This window comes from Podarcis gaigeae, assembly GCF_964106915.1.
Source record: "Podarcis gaigeae genome assembly, chromosome: 1".
Taxonomy (NCBI): Eukaryota; Metazoa; Chordata; class Lepidosauria; order Squamata; family Lacertidae; genus Podarcis; species Podarcis gaigeae.
Window position 1 is genome coordinate 128,059,693 of NC_139678.1, and position 18,024 is coordinate 128,077,716.

Below are 18,024 nucleotides of genomic sequence, written 5' to 3' on the forward strand. Positions count from 1 at the left end.
CCTCCAAGTGTCTGAGGTTGTCCCCTCCTTGCCAGATATGGCTTTAATCGAACTGCTGTGTGGACCGAGATTAAATTCAATTCCTGTTGGTTCCGGGAATAACTGTGTCTCTCTTTGTAATAGTTCCAGATAATACCAGGATGTAGGATATCATAAACTGCAATGGACGCAAAAATAGTGTTAAGGACACTCCTAATTTTGAGTGGCTCCGAGAACTTTAGAGGGAGCTTGGAAGGTGGAAGGTAAGATCTAGGATACTGTAAAGTTACAGTCCCCAAAAGTGGGTATAAAACTTGCATTGAAATCCTTTAACTAACAGGTGCTGCATATCTCCCAATCCGAGCATTTTCAGATAAGCTAAGTGGGTATTTTTAATGCTTCACTATGTTTGGACACCACCTTAGGGAGCTAGGTCAATCTATGCTCCGCATGCAGCAGGTTTGTGGTCTTGTGATGCGATATTTTCCTTCATCCACCTGCGCAGTGCATGGTGATGGACTGAAGCAACGAGCCCTTGAATGCAGGGATTTCCAGGCACTTGTTGCATTTTATGCTTCTGCCTCAAACTCTTGTCTACGCGTACCGAAATTTGTGCTTTACCCAAATTTCCCAAGTGTGGGATTGTCAGTATTTTCTTCCTCTGGTCTGATGTGAAGCAGCAAGCTGATATCCTCTTGTTTTGAGAGACACTATTAATGAAGATGGCATTAAACTTCCAATTCCTGCTAATGATATGTGTGTACATGACGACCTAATTAAAAGCAAACATGGGTGTGTATAGAGGAATAGTAACATTGCTGAATAAGTAATATCTTCTTCAAAAGGTGAATGTTCTGTTTCAGTAGAGACTTACGAAGGGATGCAAGGCATACTTGGAGAAAAAGTATTGATATACTCCAAGGGCAGAGGCGTAGGAAGGTCAGGTGGTACCCAGTGCGAAAAATTTCTTGTCCCCCCCCATTGATTTTTTTCTTTTGCCTGCAAAAATGGTTTTACATTATTTCATATTTTCTTACAAAGGAATAATAATAATAATAATAATAATAATAATAATACCAACCTTTTATTTCTATCCTGCCCTCCCTGGCCGAAGTCAGGCTCAGGGTGGCTAGCATCAGATACATTGGTATAAAATCAAATAATAATTACCTCCTAAAAACATGTCAAAATCAAATTAAAGTCTAATTAGATGGCTTTCCGCAGGGTTAGGGTTGGGAACAGTAAGTGCTCCACTGAATTGAAATTTCAGCCTTCACGACACAGGAAAACGGCCAAGTAAACAGCTATTTTCGTGGAGGAGGGTCAAGATATTAACTGATATGTATGAAATCTCATATATATATATATAAGCCCTAGTAAGATAAGACCTTTGGAGCAGGCATTTTCAAAAAAATGTTTATTTTATGAACAGCCCTAGTACGGCAGTAATTGTTCCTTGATAATTTGTCATCGCCCCCCCCCCCCATGATGGAACCTGGGGTGACCTGCCCCCCCACACTCCTGTCCAAGGTTAATCTATGTTCTTGCAAAGGCAAGTTAGTTTTGTGTGCAGGCAGTTCTGCATTCTAGTTTTAAAAAGTGCTGGGAAAAGCCTTGAGGCTGCTGCCAGACAATACTGGGCTAAATGGGCAAGGAGTCTCACTTCATACTATGCACTTGACCGTTCATGTTTTCAAGCACAAGGTGGAGCAAGAAGTATATTTTATTACCTAGATGGGAGGTCACTTTTTTCACTCAAACACAAAGGAGCCACGTAAGAGAAAGCCACTAGGATTTCTTTGCAATAAAGACCCAAGGATTCAAGACTGCAGCTAGAGGTTTCTTTTTGCAGTTAGTTTACTTTTAAATAAAACTTAAAACAGAAAATGTCACATGAGAACACTGGACAAATTTAACTATATCTTTATTGACTTGTGCATATTCCATTGTAATGATTTCCGAGTACTTTGTCATTGAATGCATTTTTTTATTTTTTTCTCCCATGCTTAAAAAAAGTATATTTATACATATTTATAGAGTATTTATATAGAACAAAGCTCTCCTCGACTGTAAATTACCACTTTCAATGAGATTTGCTTTCTTAAAGGGAAAGGAGATGGGGAGGCAGTCCCACTCTAAAGATAAAATGTGCAATTTTTTTATGTAAAGCAGTAAACATATGAATGTATTTAAGCACTTAGCACAAATCTGCACAGACAACATAATTGCTGCAATGTTGGTGTTTAACAGGTGCGTAATCAGGACTGCTTACCAGTCCTTACCACTATCGACTGCTTACCAATGTCTGCAAAACAAAGCTCAATTTCCCACAATTTACAATCGCACAGTAGCTGAAGCAGGAAAAAGCAGACAAATGACCCAATCCCATTTTCAAATGCATACTTTGTGAGAAATCTAAGATGCTGCAGCACAGATCTTTACCCCCCGCCCCCGGCCCTCTAAAAAGTGAAGCACATTCTGGTCCAGAGAGTTCAATGTTTCCCAACATTTTTGTATTGGCCCCTGTAATAAAGATGAAATAGGCAGCAGAACCTGCTAGACATAGATAGGCGTTTTGAGAAAACTACCACAGAGTATCCCGTTATCTCTTTGGTAGAAAGAATACCCCAAATATTGGTTGCTGAGGGCATGCGTACGAAGATGCCCTGCCAAGCCCAAGGCGGTGAACCATATCATCACAGCAACTGGTACCAGCTTCTTGCTGGTTCAGTATTGCAGTTTGGATATCTTGAAAGCCATCATGTAGAGCGGCTCTCTTGCCACAGGTGGGCAAGGACGTGATCTACTAGAAGGGCGTTCACAATTGATAGCGTCGGGCTCATAAATTCTACACCCCCCAATAGGTCCTAAATATACGGGTTTGCAATGTGTAGCTGAATTTTGAATTTGCTTTAGTGGTGGGAAGCGGGGGGGGGGGGGGGAGAGTAAAGCAGCATACAGATGTGTACATTACACACATTGAACAAGATTGCCACTGATCGTAGTGCTTTAAATATTCACTTTATGGTTATGGGGGGGTTGGGGGGGAGTGGGCATAATGGTACACTCAAGCCTAAATCGGCTCCAGCACATCTAAAAGCCAAACTACACATGAAGCATGTAATCAGCAGAAGAAAAAGTACAAAATTGCTAGGTTGCCAGTGTGGGGACGAGGACCTCTCCGTCTCCTCCCTTCTCTAACCTCCGCCCCCCCCCCCAATATCTGCTGCCTTGGGGCAGATGTGAGCTTAATGTTGGTTTTCCTGCACTCAACTATTTAGCAAAGAGAAACAAGCACAGTTGCCAATTCTCCAGTTAAGGTGTGATTTGGCATTACAAAGCTTTTCAGCTATCGAGATTAAGCAATACCTTTTCAAGTAGGTAACCGTTAAAAAATAAATATAGGATACTTTTCTTGTCCGGGCCAAAGGGTCTACAGAAGTACCTTACTATGTGTAAGAAGCAGCAGCAGCATGTACTTTTTACACTTGGGATTATAAAGTTAGGGTTATGTTAAAAATGTCCAAATGCATTTTGAACCGATCTATCCTTGGTACTCTTTAACTTGTAAGTGGTTTTTAAACATGAAACGAGATCGACATCTTTAAACACTCAAGGCGTTTAAGGCCAAGCGGTTGTCGTCAAAAGCAGTGTGGCTAACCTCTTCTCAAATTTGCAATTTGCTAATCAACAATGCAGACAAGAAAATGAAATGCAAGTAGAAATGAAAAAAACAAAACAAACATTTGCATCACTGAAGTTTAAATAGGCGTGAATTCAGCTGATGTTGCTCAGAAAAGTCTTTTTGAGTTCCATCTACATGTCTGCCCATGTTGTGCTCACTGAATATTCCTGTCTTGTTTTTGAACCCTTCCCAAACTTTCAAGAATGTCCACATGCCACATCCGACTTCCAAGGAGATTTGTAAAGAAAATTGCAGCCTAGACACAGAGCATTGCAGTAGACCTGCAAACTCAGTTTAAGACCCCGTAGGAGCGACTGAAGCAATAGTGGGGAACCTGTGGCCTTTCATGTGGGGGTGGGCTCCCATCATAGAATTGTAGTTGTAAGGGACCCCGCCCCCTCAAGGCTCATCTAGCCCAACACTCTGCAATGCAGGAATCTCAGCTCAAGCATCCATGACAGATGGCCAATAGCCTGGGATAAGGCAGCCTGTAGTCCTAACATCTGGAGGGCCACAGGTTCTTAAGATAGTTTTATAAATTAAGGGAGACATTCAAGAAGAAACAACAGTTGCCGCTGCTAAGATTAGGACACCATCCAGGGCAAAGATGCAACTTGCCCTTTTCTGTTCACAAACTTGAAGAGATCGTGTGAGGCCTAAGCTGTGTCGCCCTGTTCTGTTTCAGTAACTTGCCCTTCACATCCGCTATAGGCAATTTAAAATCCCGGAGCACGGTTAACAGATAGAGATGCTGGCAAAATGGCGAAGCACCACACAATTAGCAGGCTTAGCTAACCTCAGAATGTGCAGGATTTTGAAAAAAGATCCATGGAGATAGTGCAGTCCTACATAATGTCGGAAGTAAGCCCTGCTGCATTCCGTGGGACTTAATTCGAGGTAAGTGTGTAGAATTGCAGCATTAAATGCCTGTAAGCTGCACATACCGTTAAGGTATAACATCCGTATGTGTCCATAGCAGTGACCCGAGGAGGCATGACCGCTGGGAGAAGAAATGCAACAGTGCATCTGCAGGAGCATAACCAGACCCCTTCATCTACCCCGGCTGCAACAAAACATGCCTCACCACAGGTGCTGTAACCTTCCAACAGTTCACCCCCAAAAGTGCACTCCTACATCGTCTCCAGAGACAAGACAAACAAATATGTTCTACATTACCGTTTCTCAGAAGGCACCAATGGGTAGCTAAAATGGTACCTTCTTACCCCTGCTGTTGCTTACTTGTGGGGGGCACATTCTTTAATTTACCAGGGCACAAAAATTCATGACATTCTGAAAATGCCAATGTGGATCTTGGTCCGTGTTTGCATTTAAGACGTTTCGTTAAAGCTGGGGAGAGACATAACAGTACTCCAAAGGCATTGGTTCTAAATTAACAAAAGGGGGCAGGGAAGTGATTGAATTAACTGACTTGGTTGCCCAAACAATCCCACACTCTCTTCTTAGCAAGCTTATGTACCTGGCTATGAGGTTGCTATTAGACATGGAACAAATCTGGCATATTCCTCACACCTCCCAAATGAGGTGGGGTTTTCCCCCCCTTTAGGCCAGCAAGTGGTCCGAGCAGCAACGGAAAGAATAAAGTTGAGCACCAAATGCATTGTAAGTAAGAAAATAACCACCGTTTGTTGTAAGACAAGCTAAAATGCTGCAATGTAAATGGTTAAGGACACTTTATAAGCACAAAAATAGAAGAAATGAAACTCTGAACACTTTGAAAGTTACAAAAAAAAGTGCCATCCGACAGCAGTGCTTTAAAAATGCACACAATGGTATATTATTGCTCAAGTAAACTATTCTAAAAGAGGAAAACTGTGTCCAGGACACATTTGGGGAAGGGAAAACAAGCAGATTCAACATCAGATGACATAGCACCATTCCTTTCTGCATTCAAGATCCTTTTAGGCCAAAAGCAAAAATGACTCTTAACTTTCTCCAGCTACTTCTAGGGCGAAATTTGGATACCTTTCTACAAACAGAGCTCAGGCAGACGACAGTCTTTTTTTTAATCAAAAAAACAAAGGCAAACACCAGCACCTCAGCCCCAGAAGCAACTAACTTCTGATACCTAAGGCAAGCTTACGATGGGCTAATCTTTGAGGTTTAAAAGGTGGCAAGCCCTTTAAACACAGGTTCAGAGCAAATTATCGCTGTCCTTCCCCTTACACACACGCACTGCACTCGTATCAATTCAGTAATAGCCAATAATAAGAAAGTTTTACAATCTGCATTGCATCGCACAGCAGATGCAATACTTGCTGCCCGGGCCTGCGCATCACTTGAATGGTTTAAGCGGAACGAGCAATGCGCTGCCGGTACACTTGCTCAACAGTGCACAGCACTAACTCACCTTTGCTCAGCATGCGACCAACGAAACAAGCCATGGGCTGCTTCCTGTTGCGCGCAAAGCAATGGGAGTTTCTCTCCCAACAAAAATCTAGCTGCTTAGCCAAGCAGGAGCCTACCATCATATTTTTCGCTTCTCTCCTAACCGTAAAAGCTGGCTTGCACACAACAGCAAACCAGCACCTGGTTTGGTTCCTCACTGGCATGCTAGCAAAAGGAAGAGCGAAGCATGGTCTCTCCAGCACACTGGTCCATGTTAAGCCATAATTGAGATTGGTGTAAACGTAACGCATGAGCTGGGCTGCTGCTTCAGAACGTTCCTCGCCTGGTAAAAATTCTGATTAAATTCCAAAATGCACTACTTGAACTTATGATAGTGCAGGTTCCTAGGATGAAGAGGTTTTTCGACTCGACTAGAGCCTCGCAGATGACGGGAGCCAAGACTTAGCTCTCATGCCATCACCAAATCAGGCGAACGGAAATTGCACTATGACCGCCCTTTCGCTTTGTCCATTAACAAGCCATTCTGCCGCCCCCTGGGGTCACCTGTGTGTGAAGAAGCATTTCAACCACTTAAGCAATGCTTGCCCGCCCAGCTGTTGCGGAAACGGGGGTCATATTTGCACGTGCCCCTCTTCAGCCATTCAGAATGTACCGTATTTTTTGCTCTATAAGACTCACTTTTCCCTCCTAAAAAGTAAGGGGAAATGTGTGTGCGTCTTATGGAGCGAATGCAGGCTGTGCAGCTATCCCAGAAGCCAGAACAGCAAGAGGGATTGCTGCTTTCGCTGCGCAGCAATCCCTCTTGCTGTTCCGGCTTCTAAGATTCAGAATTTTTCTTATTTTCCTCCTCCAAAAACTAGGTGCGTCTTATAGAGCAAAAAATACAGTATATGGGTGGGGGGAAGCAAACCCCATTTTCTCCACACTTCAAGCGGGAAGGTTGAAGCGGGTTTGCAAGTGCGCTTGGCTGAACACGCTCACAGCAGCCCTGCCCGTAACCCAGAACCTCGTGCCATCCAACATCTGAGGGCTGGCCAACGTCTCTCCACAGATACATGTTTTGAACGTCGGGAGACGGCTCGCGTTGAGCGTTAATCTTAAGAGATGCAGGTGCGCTTGGGTCGTACGCAAGATGGCATCTTGGCAACCTGCTGAGTAGCACCAGAGCAAGGAGCTCGCGAACTGAGCTGAAATGGTGGTCACACATGATAACTGGCACACCCAGAATGATTCTGAACTGAGCTTGCAGATGCACCATTTCTGCTTAAATGCCAAACGGATCTCTAAATAAAAATGAGTAACATGGATTAGAAGAGTGTGTATTTATTCTAATTAAAAGCACGATCCCTTCAGAGAAAATCCCACTTGGTTCGTTGCAAGTTGCTCCCTGGTAAGCGTGAACAGGATTGGAGCCGGATCCTACACCTATTTAGTCAAAAATATGTCTCCGCCGTGTTCCATGGGGCTTACACCTAAGTGCACAAAGGTGTAATAAAGGGCAGTGTCTTCTTAAGCGTTTTGATTAAATAATTCCTTTCCTTTCCCCTTAACAGTTCCAGAAGGGAATGTCTGTATTTTGAAGTCCAAATATATTTAACTCCAGGCCCACAATACAACACATCCCCTTTCCTATGTATGGATTTAATCTCAGTAGTATTACAACCAGAATGTTTTGGTAGATTGTTTCGGAGTTTTCAATCAACTGACAATGTACGAACGCCGACAGAATCTGTCAGTACCCTATACCCGTCACCGACTGGGGAAAATAGGTTTTTTTCTGATTAAAGTGCCTCCTATTATCTTCAATTTTTAAAAGGGCTTTTCTTTTAAGATGTGCCATCCAATTTCCGGTAATATACATATCGGTTGACTGAAACAAATAAATACAGATGTACAAAAACATTCTGGTTAGCCTCTATCATTGCAACAAAATACTTCACAATATATTATATACCTACATTTATAATACATGCACCAAAATGTCTCACGTGACAGACAACAGATGTTTTCCTGAATTGCAGGAAAAAGAAGTGTTTCAAAGATTTTGGTCCAATCCGTAAGGAGGATCTCAAAAGAGTTAGCCCGCCCCTTGCCCCAATAAACCAACTGCAAACAGAGAAATCTTTTGGAGTGATTGTGAACCAAAACAGGCGCCCATAGCTTCTGTTCGCGTGTGTGTTGTGTATGCATGCATGTGTGTACGTACGTACACACACACACACACACACACACACACAGAGCTATTAAGACAAGGAGCTTCACAAGTGTATCAGACATGTCATTCGTAGAGTTCACTGGCGGCCACTTACTATCACCAGTCTCGAGAGAGTTTGGTGTTTTGATCCCTCTTGGGGGGCGCCGGCGGTGGACCTCTCCGTAACGTTGCATAGCCCGATATGTGGCTGCCTCCAAAGTTGCTGCTCTTCTGCTTCTCCATGAGAAGTTCCGGCGGGGGCGGGGGCAAAGCCATGTCATCCATGGTGGCCGTCGGCTCCGCCCTGGATATCCGAGCTGAGGAGAGGGAGCCGTGCCGCGTGATGGACTTGCGCTGCAGAGTCCGGTTCAGGTCGGCCAGGAACCCGGGCTGAACGCTAAGGCCAGACTTGGGCGAGGTGGGCACTTGCGGAGCCACGGCCGCTTGCGGAGCCACGGCGGCGGCCTGCGCTTCGGCCATTTCCGCCTGCGTGAGCCGGGTGCTGTCGTTGCGCTTGGGGCGGGTGGGGGGAGGAGCTTTCTTCCCCGACTGTTTGGACCACGGGGGCTGGGGCTGAGGGTTGACGACGGCCACTTTGGGAGAGGTGTTGCCCGAAAACACAGCGGGAATCTCGATGGGTGGCAGAGGGAGGTCGATTTCAGGCGGCGGAGGGGGGAAGTCTGAATCCGATGGAGGGGAAGGAAACTCTTCCACGGTACCCTTCCCGGGCGCTCCTGTGGCAGGTGCCTTTGTGGAAATTCCCGCTTGCTGAAGTACGATAGGCAGATTGAGCTTTCCTGGCTTTGGGGGAGCTGCAGGGGGGAGCGGAGTCTCCTTCACAGGAGACCCCAAAGGCTCTGGTGAAGGTGCAAATTTGCTGACCAGGCTATCCACCGATGGTCTCTTTGATTCGTGGTACTCCGCTGAGCTGTTGGATTTTATGCTGGAGTTCCGCTGGGGAGTCGGTGGCGGCTTCTTTCCTCCCGGGCTGGAGGTCTTAGTAGACTTCTTGACCGGGGAACCCCCTGCCTTTTCCGGCGTGGGAGACACCACCGCTGGAGCAGGGGAGGGCGGCGGAGGAAAGGCTAGGCTACTTTCAGGTGGCGGAGGAGGAAAGTCGGGAGATGGGACGGCGGTGGGCTGCCATTTCGGCTTGGCTTTGACTGCCGGAGGAGACTGCGGTGGCACATTCAGAGGGGTGGGCTTTAAAGGCTGAGGCTCTGAAGCTGGCATGGGAGGCGGAGGGAAGTGGCTGGCGATTTGCTTCACCACCGATGGCACAGGGGACTGCGGCGAGGGCGGAAGTTTGCCGGAGTAGCTCTGCTGCTTGGGCAAAGTGGGCGGGGGGAGAGGGCCTAGCGGGACAGGAGACAGGGGAACCTGCGGAGTTGCAAAACTGGGCTGCTTCTTCATCGCTGAAGGAACCAGGGCAGGGGGCATGGGTTGCGCCGCGACAGGCGAGGCGGCTTTTGAGCTGCTCTGTGTAGGCAGAGTCATGGCAGGCTTAGGAGGGGCTTGGGGAGGCGGCGGCGCAGGCATAGGCGGGGGAGGCGGCGGCGTGGCAGGGGCCGCGGCTGGCGCCGGAGGAATATTCTGATGAATCTGGTGGATTTTGAGAGGAGGGGGAGGAGGGGGTGGCGGCGTGAACTGCGGCACTGACGGGATGGAGGGCACGGGCTTCATGAGCTGCGCCATAGCTGAGCCGGGGGTAGGGGGAGGCGGTGGGGGCGGGGGTGGAGGGACCACGCCATTAGGGGGCACTGGGTTCTGGGGTTTTGCCGGTGGCAGGATTGGTGGGGGTTGCTGCATCATATGGGGGGGCTTGAAGAGAAGCCCCCCATGCTGAGAGGCGTTCTGCAGCCTTGTTATCGTGCTGTACTTCACAAACACGGTGGCTGAGCCGCCTCCGGATGACATGGACTGGCTGGGGAGGGGCGGCGGCGGAGGGGGTGGCGGTGGAGGAGGGGGCGGGGGCGGAGGGGGCGGGGGCGGAAGGGGAGGCGATGGCTGTGAAGCTGAATATAGGGGGGTCGTTTTGGCCTGCGGAGACAAAGCTGGTGGGACTGAAGTAAAGGGTCGGCTTATTGAGTCCATTCTAGCCTAAAAGGGAATACAAAAAAAAAACCAAAATAAAATTCAAACATATATGAAAAGAGAAATGATTGTGAAAGTGCCTGCTATAAACCTAACTACTATGAATTACAAAAAGTCAAATAAAGTGTCGTATAAGTAAGAGAGAAGGTTGGGTTGATACTATATGCAGAGGGACCTGCACAAAGTTCGCAATTGCATTAGGGAAGACTAGATCTCCCATTGCTTTTAGAGCAAAATCCCTCACAACTGCCTAAGGTGGAAATACATACGGCCAAATTTGACGGGAGGGGAATGCAAGTGACCAAGCACTGATAATCAATACACAGAGTGAAAACCATCACGACTAACTATATCACAGAATAGGAAGGGGAGTCAAGGCATGCAGGGATTATTGCACTGGGGGGCGGGGGGGGGGGGAGGAAGAGGTCAAACAGAAGGCACCAAGAGTTCTGGTCAAGTTATTAAGGTGATTTACTTTGTGACATCTGTTAATAGATAATGGACCACCAAATGAACAATCCTATATTTTATGACCGTTCCTCCGTATTATGTGATTATTTGAGGGAAGCATTGTGAAACGATGGTTTCCTGCAATTTAGAGCTATGCATACCATTGCAAAGAGCAAGCTATAGAACTCTTTTAAGATTCTTCATTCTGGAAGAATTTTCCAGCAATATATGCTAAACCAGAACCATGACAGATATTAATAAATTGGGGTGGGGGGGTGCATGACATTGTCAAATTAGGGCACTAAACGCTCAGGCACTTGTGGACTAATCAGTGTGCTTAAATATTAGATATCTCTTGAAAAAAGTTAGTCTGCATGATTTTGGTTGCATCATTCACCCAGGTTAATAGTTCAAACAAGGCCCCTGACCTTAACTCTACCCCTGCTTAAGTCATCACAGCAGTGGAGCTCTGAGCTGTTCCGGGTTTTGCATTTGCCACATGAGACTGCGAGGCAACAGGAAAACAAAACAAAACATAGCATAAAACATAGGGGAGCAAGCTGCGACATGAAGCAACTGTTACCATAATGGTATAGTCCCAGAATGGATGAGGCTTGGCTATTTCTCCAAATTTAATGGAGAATTCTTGGCTGCTTCCTCACGTAGGAATCATGGATAACAAGCAAGGCCAATGTTACGCAATGGCGAAATTCATACCCTATCACGGTAATATAGTATTGTCTGTTGTATGATACTTACGCTAATTTTGCCGGACTCTTCCAGTTGGGTTCCCCGTTTCCAGGCCTCTGAGAAGATGGAGCTAACGATACTTTGAGAACGGACATGTCCTGTTTGGGTATCTGAAACTCCGCTATCTGATTGATTAGAATGATTGGATTGAGATTCTGAGAAAAGAAATGCAGAACACACATTGGGCATCAATGTGCAAAACCCACAAAAACAAGTTTATTTGAGTGAATCACTCTCACATGTATAATCGACTCCATGTCATAGCTGTCAACTTACAGATTTGAAAATAAGGGACCGGCGGTCTCAAAAATAAGGGATCAGCAGCCAAAATAAGGGATTTTCCGGGCACAGGTATGTTCAACTTCTGAGCCCCTCTGAGCCAAAGGCAGAAAACCCAGCCAGCAGCCAAATGAAGCCTCATTAATAAGGGACAACAGCGGGACATGGCACTGGGATAAGGGACTGTCCCGCCAAATAAGGGACACTTGACAGCTATGCTCCATGTGTGAGCTGGAAGATACTCAATGGAATCGAACGCTTTCTCTGTTCATTTAACAACTGAAAACAGTGCACAGGACTGAACAGAAGCCTCTTTCATCTTGATGCTCTGGCAACGAGTCCCACAAACACTGCCTCAATGTAATTATTCTTTAGTTCACGTTCTTCACATTTGAAAAGGTGTATGTTTCTGAATTAAATGGTAGGTCTTATTTTCATGTCACCCAAGGGGTGTTTTTACAGTGAATCAAAACTTCTTAAAACATTTTATAGAAACAGAATGGTACTGAGGCTTACCTGGCAAACTAGATGAACTGGATCCAGACTTGATACTAGAACTGGATAGGGATGTCCAGTCATATGCCGATTCTGTCCTTTTCAGGGCTTCTTGATAGTTTACGTACAATTGTTTCCCATACTGAACAAAACAGAACACTGCATGATTCGAATCCCAAACTTATCAACCCCATCCCTTTCATTTCAGACTAGTGGGCTTGCTCCTGACAAAACCTACACTGTAAGATTAGCTGAAATTTTGTTTGGTGCCTGCTGGAGTCTTGGTTTCTTATTACCAATCTGCACTGAAAGCTAGAAACAGCTGCTCGCCTGATGGAATAACAACTATCTGGAAAGTGTCATGGGGTGAAATTGGTAGTCCTAGCCAATAACTCTTCTAACACACCGAGTTACAATTCTCCAGACAACTATAGAGCTTTGCATATGAGGGTATAGGGAAAAATCAAGAAGGCACAGATGCCATCCCAAGCACGAAGTTCCATATGACATGGAATCCTAGGAAGAGGGTTACTTGTCAAAGAAGGAATAAAAATGTTAAAGAGGCTGGAAACGCTTCAGCGTGAAAATAAATGGTCACAGAATGCAGACTGAGTGATACCCAACTAGGTCATACTCAAGAGTAGACCCAGATTTCAAATCTAAGGGAGACTAAAGTTGGGCATCACCTATTAATTTGGACGTACTTTTGGTTTAATGTGTTATACCAGCCTGGAAATGCATATTCTGATGACCAGCAGAGTAAATAAAAACAGATAACTTTAAATTGTTACAACAATCCATTTTTATATAATCATATACTTCGTTATATGCTTGTAACAATTTTTAAAACAATATATTTAAATCCGATTTTTAGAATCCCTGCCCTTAAAAACAGCGTCTATGTTTGGACATTAGCAAAGCCATTCTGTGTTTATACTTTCCAACTCTTATGGTATGACAGCTATTGGGAGAGGAGCAGAGAACTGGAACATACCTTAGCGATACGGATGCCATTTACCCACTGATGTAGGGTTCTGATATCATCACAACACAAATATTTAATATATTGCGATTTCTTCTGAATCTGAGGATGCTGTAAGAGAAACATCAGGGTGAACCGAATTTAAAAATAACAACCTTAACCTTACAGCATTAAGGTTCCTAGGGAAGCAGAACAGTCACGTTCAAAGATTTTGCAGTTGCAATAGCAAAAAGTGAGGAATGCATCCTTTGAATGCCAGGGTTCATATGTCTTCACTGAAGCTGTTGACAGAAACTGCTGCAAAATATGATTAAGAACTTGCCGCCTTCTCTCAAAGGCAAATGAAAACAGGATCTGATGGAGAGGGTGTCAAATCAATACTGGCTGATACAAAATATGCCCTTTTTTGCGTTTCATGCAGAAATTGGCAACACGCAGCACACAAGGTACACGAAGCTTTCCAACAACTAGTCTGTGCCTTTTCCCCTTCCCCTTTTCATTTCTCATATTGACAGCTACTACTCAACACTTACTTTAAGTACTAAACAATAGTCTGTAGGGGCTTTATACTTATTCCGATAGTCTTGGCCGTAGTAAACATTTACATGGTCCAGCTGAAGGAAGCATACAAGATCCCGAGAGACCTATAAAAAGAAACACATACGTCATGGACGTAGAAACCCTCAAATCATTTTACCGTAACTCTTTCAAAGTTGCTTCCTGTGTAACTTTCAGGTTAATGTAAACACAAGGAACTAATCTCAGTAGGCAACTAGAATACAGTGGTACCCCGCAAGACGAACGCCTCGGAAGACGAAAAACTCGCTAGACGAAGGAGTTTTTCGTTTTCTTAGCCGCTTCGCAAGACGCATTTCCCTATGGGCTTGCTTTGCAAAACGAAGCTTGCCCCGCAAGCTCCGGGGATAGTGGGGAAGCGCAGCGCGTCTTCCCCGCTGTCCCCGGACCTCTTTTGAACCAAGGGGCGGCAACGGGGAGAAGCGATTCTCCCCGCTGCCCCTTCCCTTGCTTTAAAACAGGTCCGGGGACAGAGGGGAAGGCGCGCGCGCCTTCCCCTCTGTCCCCGGAGATTGCGGGGCAGGCAACGGGGAGAAGCAATCTTCTCCCCGCCGCCCCTTGTTTAAACAGGTCCGGGGACAGAGGGGAAGGCGCGCGGCACTTCCCCTCTGTCCCCGGGCGGTCTCCATAGGAACGCATTGATTGATTTTCAATGCATTCCTATGGGGAACCGTGCTTCGCAAGACGAAAAACTCGCAAGAAGAAAAAACTTGCGGAACGAATTAATTTCGTCTTGCAAGGCACCACTGTAAAACAAATTAACCCAAGACAGGAATAAAAACATTAGTACTATATAATCAGCAGAATGGAAAATGTTACAAGATCAAAGTGGAACAATTTTCTAGGATTTCTCAACTATGAAAAGAACTTCAAATTAGATTAAAATGCTGGTGTTTCCAAAGTAAAAAACAATGCCTTCGTGACATACACTAAGTCACTATTGAATTAGCACATAATATATATATATATTTCAACTGTGATATGCTAATGGAACCCAACTGGAAATTAAGAAAAGCATGAGTGTTAAAATATTACCAGAAAGGGGACATTAAGATTTCTTTATCAGGTGGTGATTAATATTAAATAGATATTTTCATCATTATTGGGAGCGTTTTCATTCAAAAACTGAGTCCACCATGGGAATGGGTAAAAGATGGGGCTTGGTTAACCAAAGACCGTATTTTTTGCTCTATAAGACTCCCCTTTTCCCTCCTAAAAAGTAAGGGGAAATGTGTGTGTCTTATGGAGCGAATGCAGGCTGCACAGCTATCCCAGAAGCCAGAACAGCAAGAGGGATCACTGCTTTCACTGCGCAGCGATCCCTCTTGCTGTTCTGCCTTCTGAGATTCAGAATTTTTTTTTTTTTCCTCCTCCAAAAACTAGGTGCGTCTTGTGGTCTGGTGCGTCTTATAGAGCGAAAAATACGGTATCTTCTGAGAGAGATTGAAATAGATTCAGTTATCAGAGCTGGCTACTACTTATTCCTTCTTGGAAGAGGAAGAGTTGGGAATTATGGGTAGGACTCATCTAACCGACCCCATCAGTGGAAGCCCCCTATGCAAGGACCTCCGCTTGTGCAATGGGGCTTTCCCCCTTTCCTCCCCAGGAAATCGGCTTGGGAGAGTGGGGCGGAACCCTCAGAACAGTGTGGGAGAGGAAGAGAAGGGGTATCATTTTATCTGGCAGGCTGCAAACTTGAGCCGATGGGAGTGACAAACTGGGATGTCAGGGTTTTGAAAAGATGAGAGTGGCACAAGTCTTCTGTTTTAGAAGCAGAAGATTCACCTTTGCCTTTCCTTTGGGAACATAGTAGATTCCAGAAGCACGCAGAAGAAAATAACGCTTCTTCCAAGATTTTTTGCCATCATCCTTCAGCCACAAGACACCCTCAATTTCTGGCACCGTTACCGAGCTTCCGCAAAAACACTCCTGGAATAGAAAGTTAACATAGATTTGAAGAGAACATTCTGCAGTCACAGGGATGTTTCTTCCAACACACATTAGCTAACCTTGAAGTCTTCAGCCTTTTTGTCCTCTACAGTAAATTAGCCCAGTTATTTCAGCTCTATCCTGGCACTCATTACTGACTTGACCAATGGATTTAGATTATGAGCTCTGTAAGGTAAAGGTACCCCTGACCATTGGGTCCAGTCATGGCCGACTCTGGGGCTGTGGCGCTCATCTCACTTTATTGGCCAAGGGAGCCGACGTACAGCTTCCGGGTCATGTGGACAGCATGACTAAGCTGCTTCTGGCGCACCAGAGCAGTGCACGGAAATGCCGTTTACCTTCCCGCTGGAGCGGTACCTATTTATCTACTTGCACCTTGACGTGCTTTCGAACTGCTAGGTTGGTAGGAGCAGGGACCAAGCAATGGGAGCTCACCCCGTCACGGGGATTCGAACTGCCGACCTTCTGATCGGCAAGTCCTAGGCTCTGTGGTTTAACCCACAGCGCCACCCGCGTCCCAATGAGCTCTGTAGGCAGGACTTAAGATTTCTTCACCATTCTTGCATAGCAATAAATGAATAGCAGCAGTAGCAAAACAGCCACCACATCAATAATGTGGAAAGTCTCACCTCCAGTAGTACTTCCTTGTTCCTGTCTGCCATTTCAGAGGTTTCTCTTTTCCCTAGAAGATAATTCTGTAAGAGAGGGATTGAGACTTCAGCTGAAGTACTTAGAATTCAGAAATTTAATCATCATGATAACCCTATGCTGATAACGGCATCGTTTCTGAGAATAACTTCTCCAGGTTTATACACAAAAAACCCCCTATAAACCAGAGAAGTTTTTAAAAATTTTATTTAAAGTACTTACACTCTCTTCTGGATTCGATCCAGATAACTGAATCTACATGTGCTTGCCAAATACCTGACCCAATCAGGACTCTGCTAAATATACAATTCTGTAAAACCAAACGTTTACTCCCTTGGAATCTTTGTGCAAGGTATCTATGAAGCCTTTGACTGAAGTAATTAGGATGGGATTGGGCATCAAAATTGTTGGAATATTGGGTGGGGGGAATCTATGGAATATTTATGACAATTAAGATAGGCAATTTGGATTCAAAACCAATCTGTAGCATGGGACAAAGCAGAGATATCTCTTGTTTATCTTGCCACAGAACCAATCGGAAGAAGGCTGAAGCAGAACCGGTCCATGAAATCAACATTATGAAGGAACAAATTCTTTTTGTGGGGCGATGCAGATGATGTCCAGACCTATTAAAACACCTCTCAAACTCAGAAAGGAGTCAGTTTATTTTAAAAAAGGTTGCTGGGCTTCGAATCAACTTTACTAAATCTGAAGTCATGTTTTTTAACATTCCACTCCATTTAAGCTCCAAAGAGATTTATCTGATATGCTGTTAATCCCTACACGTTACCATAATTTTCACCATTTGCATTCAAATATCTATAAATGTAAACAAAGTTACTTTTATGGCAAACCGTGGGAAAGGATGGGGAAACTTGGTAGCGTTTGAGAAAAAACCGCCCTTCCTTAAACAACTCTGTTTATTTCAAATGCTCCTTACAACAGATAAATAAATTGCAAAAAAAAAAGTACACCAGTTTGCATTTGGCTCAAGAATACCCCAAATTTTGAAGGGTCTCATATACAAGCCAGCAAGCGAAGGGGTCTGGGGAATGTCCAATAGCTCTCTATTGTAAGACTAAACATATAAGTCACATGGTTCCCATTGTGGCTGAGGACAGACAATGGGTAAAATTGGAGTCTGGGGAGACTGCCAGGGCTCTGCTTTTTGTTCACTCATTTTACAAACATAAATTTCAATCCTCAGAGTGATTAAATGAGAGATTTACAAAAAGTTAACGCTTAAAGTTCCATCAAAGACAACTGTGGTTTTAGTCCCGGAGAAAATTTATTAAAGAGAGATATTTCCACTATTGTGTGTATAATTTGTGTTTCATATATTAAAATATAGTAAGTGTCAGAAAGGTGCTCAGATGCGGGGTCGGGGGGGAGCAATATACTCACCTGGGGATTTTTGAAAAGTGCATATTTTTCTATACGTTCTACAAACATAAGTTTATTTTGACTGTCTCTTGTCCAGTTGAGGAGGTTTTCTACCAAGTTTTCATGGTCTTCAAAGATTCTCTCTGCGTAATAAACAAATCACATAATAAATATTCTAAGCTATAAACACAG

At 44.7% G+C, this 18,024-nt stretch overlaps 1 protein-coding gene and 1 long non-coding RNA gene across 6 annotated transcripts in view; both read right to left on the bottom strand.

Moving 5' to 3' along the window:
* LOC310833437 overlaps positions 1–18,024 on the bottom strand; it is a 309,440-nt gene that overhangs the window by 113,248 nt on the left and 178,168 nt on the right. The gene's annotated exons all lie outside the window — the stretch shown is intronic.
* RAPH1 (Ras association (RalGDS/AF-6) and pleckstrin homology domains 1) overlaps positions 7,339–18,024 on the bottom strand; it is a 73,572-nt gene continuing 62,886 nt past the window's right edge. For 4 of the 5 annotated variants that reach the window (XM_083704167.1, XM_083704166.1, XM_083704169.1 and 1 more), the window contains 8 exons: positions 17,854–17,975; positions 16,431–16,496; positions 15,637–15,780; positions 13,809–13,919; positions 13,288–13,386; positions 12,315–12,435; positions 11,529–11,674; positions 7,339–10,325 (listed from right to left, as the gene is read on the bottom strand). In XM_083704167.1, the coding sequence (XP_083560293.1) occupies positions 8,343–10,325; positions 11,529–11,674; positions 12,315–12,435; positions 13,288–13,386; positions 13,809–13,919; positions 15,637–15,780; positions 16,431–16,496; positions 17,854–17,975 (2,792 nt within the window). In that variant the 3' untranslated portion in view covers positions 7,339–8,342. The other variant, XM_083704170.1, reaches the window with a different exon arrangement.